At 56.3% G+C, this 12,588-nt stretch overlaps 2 protein-coding genes across 6 annotated transcripts in view; one reads left to right on the top strand and one right to left on the bottom strand.

Moving 5' to 3' along the window:
* Positions 1–12,588, bottom strand: part of GCDH (glutaryl-CoA dehydrogenase) — a 16,744-nt gene extending 4,156 nt beyond the window's left edge. For 4 of the 5 annotated variants that reach the window (XR_009563549.2, XM_030879919.2, XM_060297017.1 and 1 more), the window contains exons 1-9: positions 3,255–3,330; positions 3,049–3,178; positions 2,924–2,959; positions 2,498–2,641; positions 2,267–2,329; positions 1,817–1,987; positions 972–1,101; positions 674–890; positions 29–132 (exon numbers count right to left, since the gene is read on the bottom strand). Coding sequence is in view for 4 of the 5 variants with exons in the window: in XM_030879919.2 (XP_030735779.2) it covers positions 29–132; positions 674–890; positions 972–1,101; positions 1,817–1,987; positions 2,267–2,329; positions 2,498–2,641; positions 2,924–2,959; positions 3,049–3,139 (956 nt within the window). In the remaining variant the exon portion in view is untranslated. Of the gene's footprint in view, positions 1–28; positions 133–673; positions 891–971; positions 1,102–1,816; positions 1,988–2,266; positions 2,330–2,497; positions 2,642–2,923; positions 2,960–3,048; positions 3,179–3,254; positions 3,331–12,527 lie in introns of those variants that run through there. The other variant, XM_060297018.1, reaches the window with a different exon arrangement.
* KLF1 (KLF transcription factor 1) lies at positions 8,305–11,483 on the top strand. Its single transcript, XM_030879926.2, has 3 exons — positions 8,305–8,391; positions 9,045–9,885; positions 11,074–11,483. The coding sequence occupies exons 1-3, from the start codon at positions 8,305–8,307 to the stop codon at positions 11,247–11,249; spliced, it is 1,104 nt and encodes a 367-aa protein (XP_030735786.1). The 3' UTR covers positions 11,250–11,483.

Here is a 12,588-nt window from a genome sequence, read left to right as displayed (position 1 = left end):
AGGAGTTCTCACGGCAGCCCCTACACACCTGTCCAGGGTGTACTGCCGGGCCGTGTGCAAACAGAACTCAGCAGCTCCAAGCACACCCCAGGTGATGCCATAGCGGGCATTGTTTAGGCAGCCGAAGGGACCCTGCAGGGTTCAGAGGGGGCCTCAGCCCCACCAAGAGGAGATGAGAGGCCTGCGCAGAACTAACTTTTAAGTAGTGGGGGGGAGGCCCCCTCCCCAGATACCCAAGACATGCAGTCAGTGTAAACAAGGGGGACTCAGGGCAACTGTTTAAGTCACACGTGGCCCTGACACCAAAGCTCATGCACATAAGGTCTTGCTCACTGCTGGCTCACTCTTGGTTTGCATACAGTTCTACCCAGCCCAGGGTCTGGATTGGATACTCAGACCCGGGGTTGATGTAAGGAGACAGGAAGATGCACATGCATCAAAGGATTAAGCTCGTTCAGGCCTATAAGTACTGGGCAGAGCCAGCATAAGTGAGATGGTCACCAAAACGGGGCAGCTTCTACACATCAGTGAGCCAGGCAGAGCCCCTCCAAATCACTACTGTGTGAACTCCATGTGTGTCTGTTCCCCAGCTGGGTCTCTAGCGTGGTACCTGCCCAAGAAAAGAGAACCAGCAGGTGACCTGATGCCAGTTCCCAAGGTGGCTGCTGCTTACCGCCAGACCAGACGCCTTGGGCAGCACATTCTCCTCTGGCACTTCCACGTCGTCCATGATAATCATACCCGTGGCCGAGGCCCGCAGAGAAAACTTTCCCTCAATCTTGGGGGCCGAGAGGCCCCGCATCCCCTTCTCCAACAGGAAGCCCCGAATGCAACTATCTTCGCACCGAGCCCACACTACAAACAGGTCGGCCACAGGTGAGTTGGTGATCCTGGAGGCAGGACAGGCAGTGAGGCGTCTGGCCGTCACCCACTGCCCTTGCCCACCTGCCTGAGGCGCCCAGGCCCCTCACCAGGTCTTGGCCCCATTGAGGGTGTAGCTCCTGCCGGACGGGTTCTGGCGGGCTCTGGTCTCCATGCTGCCGGGGTCACTCCCATGGTTAGGCTCTGTGAGCCCAAAGCAGCCCAGGAGCTCCCCCTTGGCTGCAGGCATGAGACAGGGTCACGAGGCTGCCTCTCCCCCATTCATTTCCTCTACTGAAAATTGTCAGCCTTTCCGCTGAGCCAGGCCAAGGCAGGTCCAGCCCTGCCCTCACAGCACTCCCAGGTGGTGGGGGGACAGGTCTCACCCAGGCCATAGTCACAATGCCATGATGGGGTGAGGCCCAATAAAAGGCAGGAAAGGGTGGGCTAAACTGTCTTGAAGGGCAGTGAAAAGGAGTTAAGCAGGAAAAGGTGTGAAGAGCAGTCCTGGTAGAGGGACCAGGATGTGCAAAGGCCTAGTGGTACAACTGAGAATTCCAAGTAGTTGAGGGTGGCTGGGAAGGAGCAATCAAGGGAGTGGCCAGAGATGAGGTGGAAAGATCAGCAGAGGCCTGCTCACGTGGGGTTTTGTGGACCCGGTTAGGAAGTTAAGACTTTAAACTTTGGACTGGAATGGGGAGTACAGAAAGCAAATCACGGGGGCTATGATGGTGGTGAGGAAGGGGCAGAGTTAAGAGAGACCTAGGAAAAAAAAAAAAAGACTTAGGAGAATCAGATGTGGGGGTGAAGCCCAGGGTCTGGCAGGGGGCCTGAGTGGCCACTGGTAATATCCTTGGGGTGAGGACAGAAGGCAGGCCTGGGGATAGCCCTGCCCCTGAGTTTCAGACCATTGGGACTGCCCTCCTTCCACCAAGCTCCACAGGCAGCTGCTCACCCAGCCGGGGCAGGTACTTCTGTTGCTGCTCCTCGCTGCCGTACGCGTAGATGGGGTGCATGACAAGAGAGGACTGGACACTCATCGCTGACCTGTAGCCGCTGTCCACTCGCTCCAGCTCTCGGGCCAGGAGCCCATAGGCCACAGATGAGACTCCAGCACAGCCATACCCTGGTGGGTGGGGGGGAGGGGAGAAATAGGGCAATGGGGGACAAAGCCCTGCCCAGATGAGATCAGTGACTCCTGGGGCCCAAGAGACAGAGCTACATAGGGGCACCCAAGGAGAGGGTACCAAGCTGGCCCTTACTTGAGAGTTTCATCCCCACAGCCACTTCAGACAGAGGGATTAACAGCCTCTCTTTACAGACTGGGAAACTAGGCTCAAGGAAAGGAAGGGGCTTTTCAGGACACAGTGGGGGCTGCAGAGTGTGGAGAGAAATTTGTCCCTACCTTTGATGGTGGGGCCCAGCACACCCAGTTCCCCCATCTCTGAGATGATCTCCCGGTGAAAAACTGCAAAGGGACAGATGCCCAACTTCAGCCTTGGCCCACTGGAGCCCCAACCCAGGGCCAGAGGTGCCCTAAGGCCCAGCTAGAGCAGGCAGAGCTGGTGTGAATGGTGGAGAGTGTGGTTCAGGTGGCAACGGGAGCTCCAGGGTGCCCACCCGCCTGCCTGGGCACCTTCGTTGCGATTGGCCAGCAGGATGCGGGGCATGAGGCGCTCCTGGCAGTAGGTGCGGAAGGTGTCCCTGATGAGGACCTCATCTGCTGTCAGCTGCTCCTCCAGCAATAGTGGGTCCCTCCAGTCAAACTCGGGCCGCGAGGCTGGGCAGAGTTGGAGGAGGTGGGGCTCATCCCTGCCCACCCGATCACCACATCCTCCCCTCCCCAAGAATCATCAGCCCCATCCCTCAACCCCCATTTCGCTCCCAACAAATGTGGGCTGCAAACAGGACTGACAAAGTGGCCTTTCTCGGGGAAACTCACTGCCTCAGCGGCCCTGCCTCCCCGCCTGGGCAGCCCTCGGATTCCGGGACAGAGCCCATCCGGGACAGACAGACAGTTGGACAAGGGCCGCAGACGCACGGCGCGACAAGGGGTCCTTACACTTGGCTGATCGGCTCTGGGTCTTCCCACCTTTTTCTGCAAACACAGGACGGGAAAATCACCCCAGGAAAGTCCCCAAGCCTCAAGTTTCTCCCTCCCCATCCCACCCCAGGTCCGGCACTGACCGGTCTGCGTCGCCGCCGAGCTCCATGAACGAAGGACTCGCAGGCTGGGTCCGCGGCTCAGTAGCCACCCATAGACGCCTCTCAGAGCCATGTGGGCAGCGAGCTGGCGAGCGGAACAACCAAGGCCGACCTGGAGGAATGGAGGCGTCTGAGCGGATTGGCTCCCCTGGCCCTTTGCGCCCTTGGCCCCTATAGCCAGTCCTTACCTGGAGACCCCGGGCTCACCGCACAGGCCACAGGGCTACTGACCAAGGCTTTTGACCTCCGGAGGGGGCGGGCTGGGAAGAGGCCAAATGGGGCTTGTCATTGGTTCGTTCTAGGACTCCGCTCTTTCAAGTCTCTGCCTTTTAAAGGGGCCACGGCAGCCTTGCAGGCGTAAGCAGGCGCGCCCAAACCAAGGCTCCTTAACCCCTTTAAGGGGCGGAAGAGGAAAGGGGCGGAAGGCGAGTGCGCCAACTCGATTGGCCAGCTGTATTCCTGCTCTGATTGGCCCTGGGAGGGAGCTCGGCCCACTCCTGGTGGTAGGGAGCGAGGGCAGAGTCTGTAGTTAAAGTAGGCAACTGAGGCACGAGAAAAATGAGTCCTAGTACCCAGGAGACCAGACCTCAAGGTCTCCTTTAATGGGGTACTCTGTGTGGGAGGAGGAGGTGGGCTCTGGTGGGCGATCTCAGCCCAAGCTGTCTGCCAGTCTGTCCCAGGAAGCTTGCTAGCCACACGTGACTGTGACTTGGTGTGATTCCCTATGCTTTGTGATTCTGTGCGGTTGATTGAGTGACTGTGTATCTATATGTGAATGGGGCTGACTGCTTCTGTGACGTTGTGGGGCTGTTGATTATGGGTGGTTGTGTGCCTGTGTAACTGTGACTGTCTGTGTGGCTGAATGTCTTTGTGGTTTCTTGTCTAATTGTAAGCTCGTGTAATGGTATTCTGTGTGATCGTGTGTTTTTGTGGTACTGTGTGCATGACTCTTTTTTTTAATAATTTTTTCAGGGATACTGATTTTAATTTTTTGTTTTATTGTATTTATTTATTTTTGGCTGTGTTGGGTCTTCATTGCTGCGTGAGGGCTTTTCTCTGGTTGCGGCGAGCGGGGGCTACTCTTCGTTGTGGTGCGCGGTTCCCTCACTGCGGTGGTTTCTCTTGTTGCAGAGCGCAGGCTCTAGGCGCGTGGGCTTCGGTAGTTGTGGCACGCAGGCTCAGCAGTTGTGGCTCACGGGCTCTAGAGCACAGGCTCAGTAATTGTGGCGCACGGGCTTAGTTGCTCCGCATGTGGGATCTTCCCGGACCAGGGCTCAAAGCCGTGTCCCCTGCATTGGCAGGCAGATTCTTAACCACTGCGCCACCAGAGAAGCCCCATGACTCTGTTTTGATGGCTTTCTCTGTAGATGCGGCTGTTATCTTTGTGAGAATATGACTAGATATTTTTGTGTATGTCTGGGCGATTGTATATAACTATATGTGTCAGTGTGATTTGGTCTATGTGTTGTGTGTGGTTGTGAGCTTGAGTATATAGCTGAGTGAGTGGCTATGCTCACCTAGATCACTTTTGTGAGCACTTGTGTGGTGTGCTTTCGAATCTGGATGCATCATGCTTGACCATCTCTGTATCTGAAAGTCACTCATCTACCATGACCGTGTCCATTTCCCAGCTGGGGAAAGGAAGGCTCAGAAAGCAGATTGGTCTTGCTCAAGGTCACAATGGACCAGGCCTCCTGCTTCCCAGGACAGACCCCTCCCTGCTCACCCAGGAACACCTCTTCCCACATAGACAGTCTGGGTAGTTGTGTGTGTAGAATGCTCTGTCTCACACATTGTGGCTGAGGATGATGGGAGTAACCGTGAGATTGTGTCTGAAGGTGATCACTAGCCTGCATATCCCCAAGTGCCTGGGGCCTGGGTGTGTCCAGACTCTTCCACCTTCTGGGCCCTTCTTGCCCTTAATATCCAAATAAAATGATTTGAACTCTCTTCACTCAGTAGGGGGTCCATCACCACCCTGAATTGTCTGGGATTCTACATAACTCTTATTCTTCTGGACACCTCCCTCCGCCAGGAACCAATGGCCTCCCTCCTTCCATCCCTTCCTTTCACCAAAGCTCCCTGCCCTGGAGTTGTTGTGGATATTGGAGTTCTCTGTAGGGGGGTGTAGAGGGTGCTGACAGCATACACATTAGGAAACCCAAATTAAGGTTCAGGCCTTGCCACCCAGGGAAGTCTGTCATCCGTACTGGCTACCTGCTCCCAGAGGCCTTATCTCCCAGCCAGATGCCCACCCCTCCCCCCCGACCCTCAACCTCTTGCCTCACTTTTCAGAGCCAAACATGCCTGTTAGTGCTTTATCCTAAATCAAGGAGATGTCTCCCCAAAAGACACTCTGCTTTCTTCTCCAGGAAACCACTCTAATTTCAAACATTTTGTTTGATTGAAATGAAATTCACATAACATAAAATGAACTTTTATTTTTTGGCTGTGCCGTATGGCTTGCAGGATCTTGGTTCCCCGACCAGGGACTGAACCCCAGCCACAGCAGTGAAAGTGCTGAGTCCTAACCACTGGACCGCCAGGAAATTCCCCAAAATGAACCATTTAAAGTGTACAGTTCAGTGGCTTTTAGTATATTCACAATGTTGTGCAACCACCACCTCTATCTAGTTCCAGAACACTTCCATCACCCCTGAAAGTAGACCTTATACCCATTAAGCAGTCACTCCCCATTTCCGCCTCCCCCCCCCAGCCCCTGGCAACCACTAATCTTTCTGTCTCTGTGGATTTGCCTATCCTGGATATTTCATATAAGTGGAATCATATAATATGGGACATTTTGTAACTGGATTCTTTTACATAGCATGTTTTTGAGGTTCATCCATGTTGTAACATGTATTAGAACTTCATTCCTTTTTATGGCTGAATAATATTCCTTTCTATAGATGGACCACATTTTGTTTATCCATCCGTTAATGGACATTTGGGTTGTTTCCACCTTTTGGCAACTGAAACTAATGCTACCGTGAACATTAGTGTACACATACTTGATCCAGTACATGTTTTCAGTTCCCTTAGGTATATACCTAGGAGTGAAATTGCTGGGTCATATGGTAACTCTATGTTTAACTAATTGAAGAATCATCAAACTGTTTTCCACAGTAGCTGCACCACTTTGCATTCCCACCAGCAGTGTATGATGGTTCCAGTTTCTCGGCATCCTCACCAACACTTGTTATTTTCCTTTTTTGTTGTTGTTAATAGCCATCCTAGTAGGTTTGTCCAGCTGATTTTTCTGATTTTTTTTTTTTTTTTTTTTTTTTTTTTGCGGTACGCGGGCCTCTCACTGTTGTGGCCTCTCCCGTTGCGGAGCACAGGCTCCGGACGCGCAGGCTCAGCGGCCATGGCTCACGGGCCCAGCCGCTCCGCGGCATGTGGGATCTTCCCGGACCGGGGCACGAACCCGTGTCCCCTGCATCGGCAGGCGGACTCTCAACCACTGCGCCACCAGGGAAGCCCTGTCGAGCTGATTTTTACATGAGTCTTTTGCTCCCCCCACCCTTGTTGCACATAATTTTTTGTCTTTTTGTGTGATGCATTTATGGCGCACCAACTCTGGTGATGTACCTCCATCTGGGTGAGGTTGTATGCCTTTCACTACCAGTGTGTCTGATTTCATGTTAGTGTGGTTGTGTTTGGGTGCGCCCCCTGTGGTTGTGCATTAGTAGTTCAGTTGTGTGACTAAATAATTATACACAGTATCAGAGACAGGTGGCTGTGACTATGTAAGGTTGTAGCATGTGATCATGTCTGTGCCTGATGTATAACTGTGTGCCTGACTACATCAAAAGTGTGTTTGTGAATGGTTGTGTGGATGTGTTTTACACTTTTGTGTCTCAGGTTTCGTCTGTGTTTGATGGGATTGTGTGACTGCATCTTCTATAGTTCTGTGACGATATATCCAGGACTCTCCATGTGCCTGTTTGGTTGTGACTAAATCGTGTGTGTGACTGTGTGTGATTTGGGTAACTGTGTATGACTGTCAGCGCCTGATTATAAATTCTATGTCTGAGGGATTGTGTGACTGTAACATCATGTAACCAACGTAGTGGATGGTTGTTTTTGTGCCTGAGAATTGTATGTCTGTTCATGGTCTATGTGACACACAGACACACAAGTATTTGTGCAGGGACTATATGGGGTGTGTGACTTAGGGACCAGGGGATTTGTGTCATTATGTAATTGCATAGTGAGTGTGTGTGTGTGTGTGTGACTATGAACTATGTGTCTGTGATGTGTGTCTGTGTCACCCACCTGGACTCCCTTGGTACCACGGTCTCTGGTACAGAAACCTCAGATTCCCTCCCCCATGTGGGGTAGAAATCAAGAAGCAGCCAGGTCTCCTGCAGGTCAGGTATCTCCTATGGCCCGATCCAACCTTCCCATGCCACGCAGGAGAGGGAGTCACCTCCTCCTTCCCAGCCCCCATCACGCTGGAGCAGCTCTAGTTGCGCCAGCCTCAGCCTCCATGCAGCTACACTCCCTGCAATGCCGCCTGGGTTGGGGGGGGTGTCCACGGTAGACAGTGACGGCTGATTGGCAGGGGCCTCTCCTGCCACTGGGCTCAGACCTGGGAGCTCACTACCCAGGAAATTTAAAACCGAGTTAATTCCCAGCCCCCAGCCCTCCCACTCACCAGGGACAGAGCCTTGGCTCTTCTGGGTCCCCACCTGATAGCAGCCTCCAACATCTGGGGAGTCTGATAATGCTTGGCCTGGCAGGGAGCTCATGCCAAGTCCCGCCATCAGCACAGCTGCTGCTGTTTATGGGGAAGGGGAGAGCTGCAAGGTCCTGGTCAGGGGCAAGGGGGTCTTGAAGCTCCTTCCCAGAATCCCTATTCTGCCTGTCACCCCTTCTCCAGGAAGGTAACTGAGAACAGACTCCAAGTTTCTCCTTCTTTGGGAACCCAGTGCCTCACTTTGCCCAACCCCTGAACCCCCAGCCCCTGAACCCCCAGCCCCTGAACCCCCAGCCCCTGAACATCTGATTGGCTTTGGATACAGGATCAGTCTTTAAGGCTCAGCCCCAAACAGGCCTAGGCGAGGTCTGTTCCCCCAGAAACGGTGACCCCCGCCTTTGCCTGCCCCTTATCAGGGGCTGCAGCCAATCAGCTGAGGGCAGAGAGGAGCCCTCCAAGGGGCCATCAGAGCCTCAGAGCCCACGAGGCCGCCAAAGGAGAGGAGGCCTGAGCCCCAGGGTGGGCACCAGCCAGCCATGGCTGCAGCGGAGACCGCCTTGCCCTCCATCAGCACGCTGACCACCCTGGGCCCCTTCTTGGACACACAGGAAGACTTCCTCAAGGTGGGGCCAGTGGGGTCTAGATGGGCTGCCAGGGGTTCCGGGCCCAGGCCGCAGAGCTGGGGGATCAGGTCTGAATATTGCCTTGGAATTCAGAGACCTGGTCGGCACTGGGTGTCCTCAGTGCCGGCCAGGGGTCTGAACTCGGTCTAAGGGCCGATTTCTGTCATAGAAAACTGAGGCTGGGAACTGAACAACTCAGGGATCTAGGCTCAGTGAGACACCCCCAGATATCAGAGGGAAATGGCAGATGTGTCTAGGGGACATCCAGGAATTAATCTTGGAATTAATCTTGCTGGGGGACAGGGAAGAAGAGGAAGATTCTTGGGGGAAACTGAGGCAAGGCTGAGCCTCCCCCAGCCTTCCATTCCTGACTCTGCCACCCCTTCCCCCTTGCCTGAGTGTGGCTCCAGATAATGTAAGCCTTATCTCCTGTCTCCAGCCTGACCGACAGACCTCTGTCTCTGGAGCTGAGGTGGTGGGGGGAGGGGGGAAGGACAATGTGAGGGACAGACTGACATGACAGACAAGCAAACAAGACCCCTTTACTGAGACTCTAGCCAGTCTGCCCCCATCAGGGCATCCGGCCCCCACCGTCTCCGGGCAGGATACCCTGGTGTCCACTGAAACTTCGTGCTACCGGCTCCCTCCCACAGTGGTGGCGCTCTGAAGAGGTGCAGGACTTGGGCCCAGGCCCCCCCGACCCCACAGGGCCACCCCTTCACGTGAGGCCTGAGTTGGAGGACACGCCCGGGGAGGACGAAGACGATGAGAGGGACGCGGCTACCCCCTGGGACCTGGATCTCCTCCTCACCAACTTTCCGTGCCCAGAGCCGGGCACCGCGCTCCAGACCTGCGTCCCCCAGACTTGCGCTCTGGCGCCTGGCGAAGGTTCCGGGGTGCAATTCCCACTGCCGCCCGAGACTCTGGGCGCGTACGCGGGAGGCCCGGGGCTGGTGGCTGGGCTCTTGGGTCCCGAGGAGCACCCGGGCTGGGCGCGCCCGACCCCACGAACCCCGGCTCCCGATGCCTTCGTGGGCCCAGCCCTGATTCCAGCCCCCGAGCACAAGGCGCTGCCGCTGCAGCCGATGTACCCGGGACCGGGTGCGGGTTCCTCCAGCAGCTATTTCTCCCGGACGGGGCTTTCAGTGCCTGCAGCGCCGGGAGCCCCCTACGGGCTGCTGTCGGGGTACTCTGCGCTGTACCCGATGCCGCAGTACCAAGGGCACTTCCAGCTCTTCCGCGGGCTCCAGGCTCCGGCGCCCGGTCCCGCCACGCCCCACTCCTTCCTGAGTTGTCTAGGGCCCGGGACGACGGGTGCAGGACTCGGGGGGACCACAGGAGACCCAGGAGGGACCGCGGAGGCCGCGCCACCCAAGCGCAGCAGGCGATCGTGGGCGCGCAAGAGGCAGGCTGCGCACACGTGCACGCACCCGGGCTGCGGAAAGAGCTACACCAAGAGTTCTCACCTGAAGGCGCATCTACGCACGCACACAGGTGAGGGGGCAGGGCCCGGTGCAGGGGCGGGGCTGGGTGGGATCTTGGGAGCCTAGAGCTGCAGAGGAGCTGGAAACCGGGAGCAAGGGGCGGGGCTAAAGCAAAGTCTCGGAGCAAAAGGCTGGGCAGAAGGAGCTGGGGACGAGTCTGGAACATCAGGAGCCGGATGGGAAGTAGTGCGGAAAGCATGTGGGGACGGAGAGAGGACATGGAGAACCTGGGAGGCATTTCAAGGAACCGAGGGCTAAGACCTGGGCCAGGGACGGGCCGAAGAGCAGAAAGCCAGGCAAGATGTGTAGGGGCCGGGGCTAGAGGAGGGACTGCGGGGAGAGGACAGCTCGAAATACCAGGGGCGGGGCCAAAGACCCAGGGTTCAGTTTTGGGGCAAGCGGGAACGGAGTTAGGTGTTCTGGGGTGGTAGCCAGGAGTATACAGAGTGGGTTGCTTGGTTAGACTGTAGGGGGCGTGCTGGAGCTCAGGAGAGTTAGTTTCAGGGGCCCGGACGCAGAGGCAGATCCTGGAGAGCAAAGGGAAATGGCTGGGAAATACAGGAGGGTAGGCATAGAAGAAGCCGGGTCCCGAGAAGCCAAAGACAGGGGAGGGGACGTGGAACAGAGGCGGGGAGGAGGAGGAATGAGGCCTATGCATAGGGGTCCGCTCAGAGGATGGGGCCACGTGTACAGACCCGTCCAGGAACGCAGGGAGGAGGGGCCACGTCTAGCAGGGGGAGAGCATGATCACTGGGGACAGGGCCTGGAACACCAGGTGGATTTCGGGGCTCAAGGGCCAAGGCCAGGGACAGGATTGGGCAGCAGCTTGAGGGTCCCCTGGTGCAAAGGAGGGGCTGGGACATAGGGGCAGTGCCAAAGGACGAAGATTGTGGCGGCATTAGGACGCAGGGGCAGGGTACCGGGCACAGGAAGTAGGGCTAGTAGTGTAGAGGGCGCGACTTGTGACCAGGAAGTGAAGAGGGGCCTGGCGCCAGCAGGCACAGAAGAAGAAGGGTCGGGGTAGCAGAGGCCGGTCCTGGGTACAGATTCAGACCCTCCCCAAGAGTGAGTGCCTCCTTAAACGTCACGACCTAGGCGCCTCACTTGCCTCACCCTAGTCTCGGCCAAGGCTAGGAGGGAGGACTCTGGGACCAGGTGTGGGGGACAGTGGCTCTCAAGGCTTCCTCGTCCCCCCCAGGGGAGAAGCCATACGCCTGCACGTGGGACGGCTGTGGCTGGAGGTTCGCGCGCTCCGACGAGCTGACCCGTCACTACCGAAAGCACACCGGTCAGCGTCCCTTCCGCTGCCAGCTCTGTTCGCGTGCTTTTTCGCGCTCGGATCATCTGGCCTTGCACATGAAGCGTCATCTCTGAGCCCCGCCCCGGCACTTGGACCTTTTCTGGGGACTGGGGTGAGAACAAGAACGGATCCAGGCACGGTGGTTTTCCCTCGGAGGAACCCTCGTCTGGACTCTTGGGCCCACAGATCCACCAAGGACTGGCCCATAGACAGACCTGGGGGAGCCTCCAGCAGAAGTTCCCACATGTCCTTGACCAAAGGGAGCCGCAGACACACGGTCATGCAGACCGAGCGAGACAGACCTCCAAATAAACGGACTCAGGTGGATACTTAGATACTTCTGACAAAGAGACAGACCCTCAGAGAGCTGGACCATCAGGCCAGCTCACAGGTGGCCCTAGACAACGGAGGTGTTGTGCGGTGAGGCTTCCCAGAGACCCTGGTTCTAGAAGAAGGCTTCACGCTGTGACTCCTGAAGCTCCAGATAGCGGCTGGCATTGCTGTGAATGGTTACGGGTCTCGTAAAAATGCTCCTCCCAGATAAAGCTTCAGTGTTGGTCTGAATTTGTGGGTTTTGGGTGTGGAAGTTGGGAAGAAGCTTAACCCCAGAGGTGATATTGGGGAGCCATACACACACTACACCCTCCTCTCCTAAAACTGGGCAACCCTCCTCAGGCACTTGCAGCCGGTCCTTCCCCCACCCCAAGGTCAGGCTACATTGTCCCTGTCTCCTGCTTCGAAACCCAGACACATTCACAGGGACCATCTTCCTCCACTTAAGAATCCTCAGCCCCGGGGGCTTCCCTAGTGGTACAGTGATTAAGAATCCACCTGCCAATGCAGGGGACACGGGTTGGAGCCCTGGTGGGGGAAGATCCCACATGCCGCGGAGCAACTAAGCCCAAGGGCCACAACTACTGAGCCTGCGCTTTAGAGCCCGCGAGCCACAACTACCGAGCCTGCGTGCTGCAACTATTGAAGCCCGCACGCCTAGAGCAGGTGCCCCGCAACGAAAAGCCATCGCAATGAGAAGCCCGCGCTCGGCAAAGAAGAGTAGCCCCCGCTCACCGCAACTAGAGTAAAGCTCACGCGCAGCAACGAAAACCCAACGCAGCCAAAAAAAAAAAAAAAAAAAAAAATCCTCAGCCGGGTCCCAGAGCCCCGTCATCCTTCACCCTGTCATCATCCGAAGTGACCCCTTGGCTAGCTCAGCGACGGTGGCGGGGGGTGGGGGGAACGTGCAGAATGAAAAGGGGGAGGACCAGGAGGGCAAGCGCCCTTTAAGGGAGCAAAAATCACAAGAGTTGGACCTCAGGCTGTAAGGCAGGAAAGGAAAAAAAATCCAAATTTACCTCTGACGGAGAAGCCAGGGGAGGAGCGAGGTTCAGCGGAAGAGTGTTGATTGGGATTAGC

Source organism: Globicephala melas, chromosome 3, assembly GCF_963455315.2.
Source record: "Globicephala melas chromosome 3, mGloMel1.2, whole genome shotgun sequence".
NCBI classification, from domain to species: Eukaryota; Metazoa; Chordata; class Mammalia; order Artiodactyla; family Delphinidae; genus Globicephala; species Globicephala melas.
This window is presented reverse-complemented; position numbering and strand designations above follow the sequence as displayed.

What these genes read in the sequence shown, in the direction of transcription:
- KLF1 (XM_030879926.2), top strand. Translation starts at nt 8,305, where the DNA reads ATGGCTGCAGCGGAGACCGCCTTGCCCTCCATCAGCACGCTGACCACC. An exon ending in CACAGGAAGACTTCCTCAAG is followed by an intron (nt 8,392 to 9,044) that starts GTGGGGCCAGTG and finishes TCCCTCCCACAG; the next exon opens with TGGTGGCGCTCTGAAGAGGT. An exon ending in GCATCTACGCACGCACACAG is followed by an intron (nt 9,886 to 11,073) that starts GTGAGGGGGCAG and finishes CGTCCCCCCCAG; the next exon opens with GGGAGAAGCCATACGCCTGC.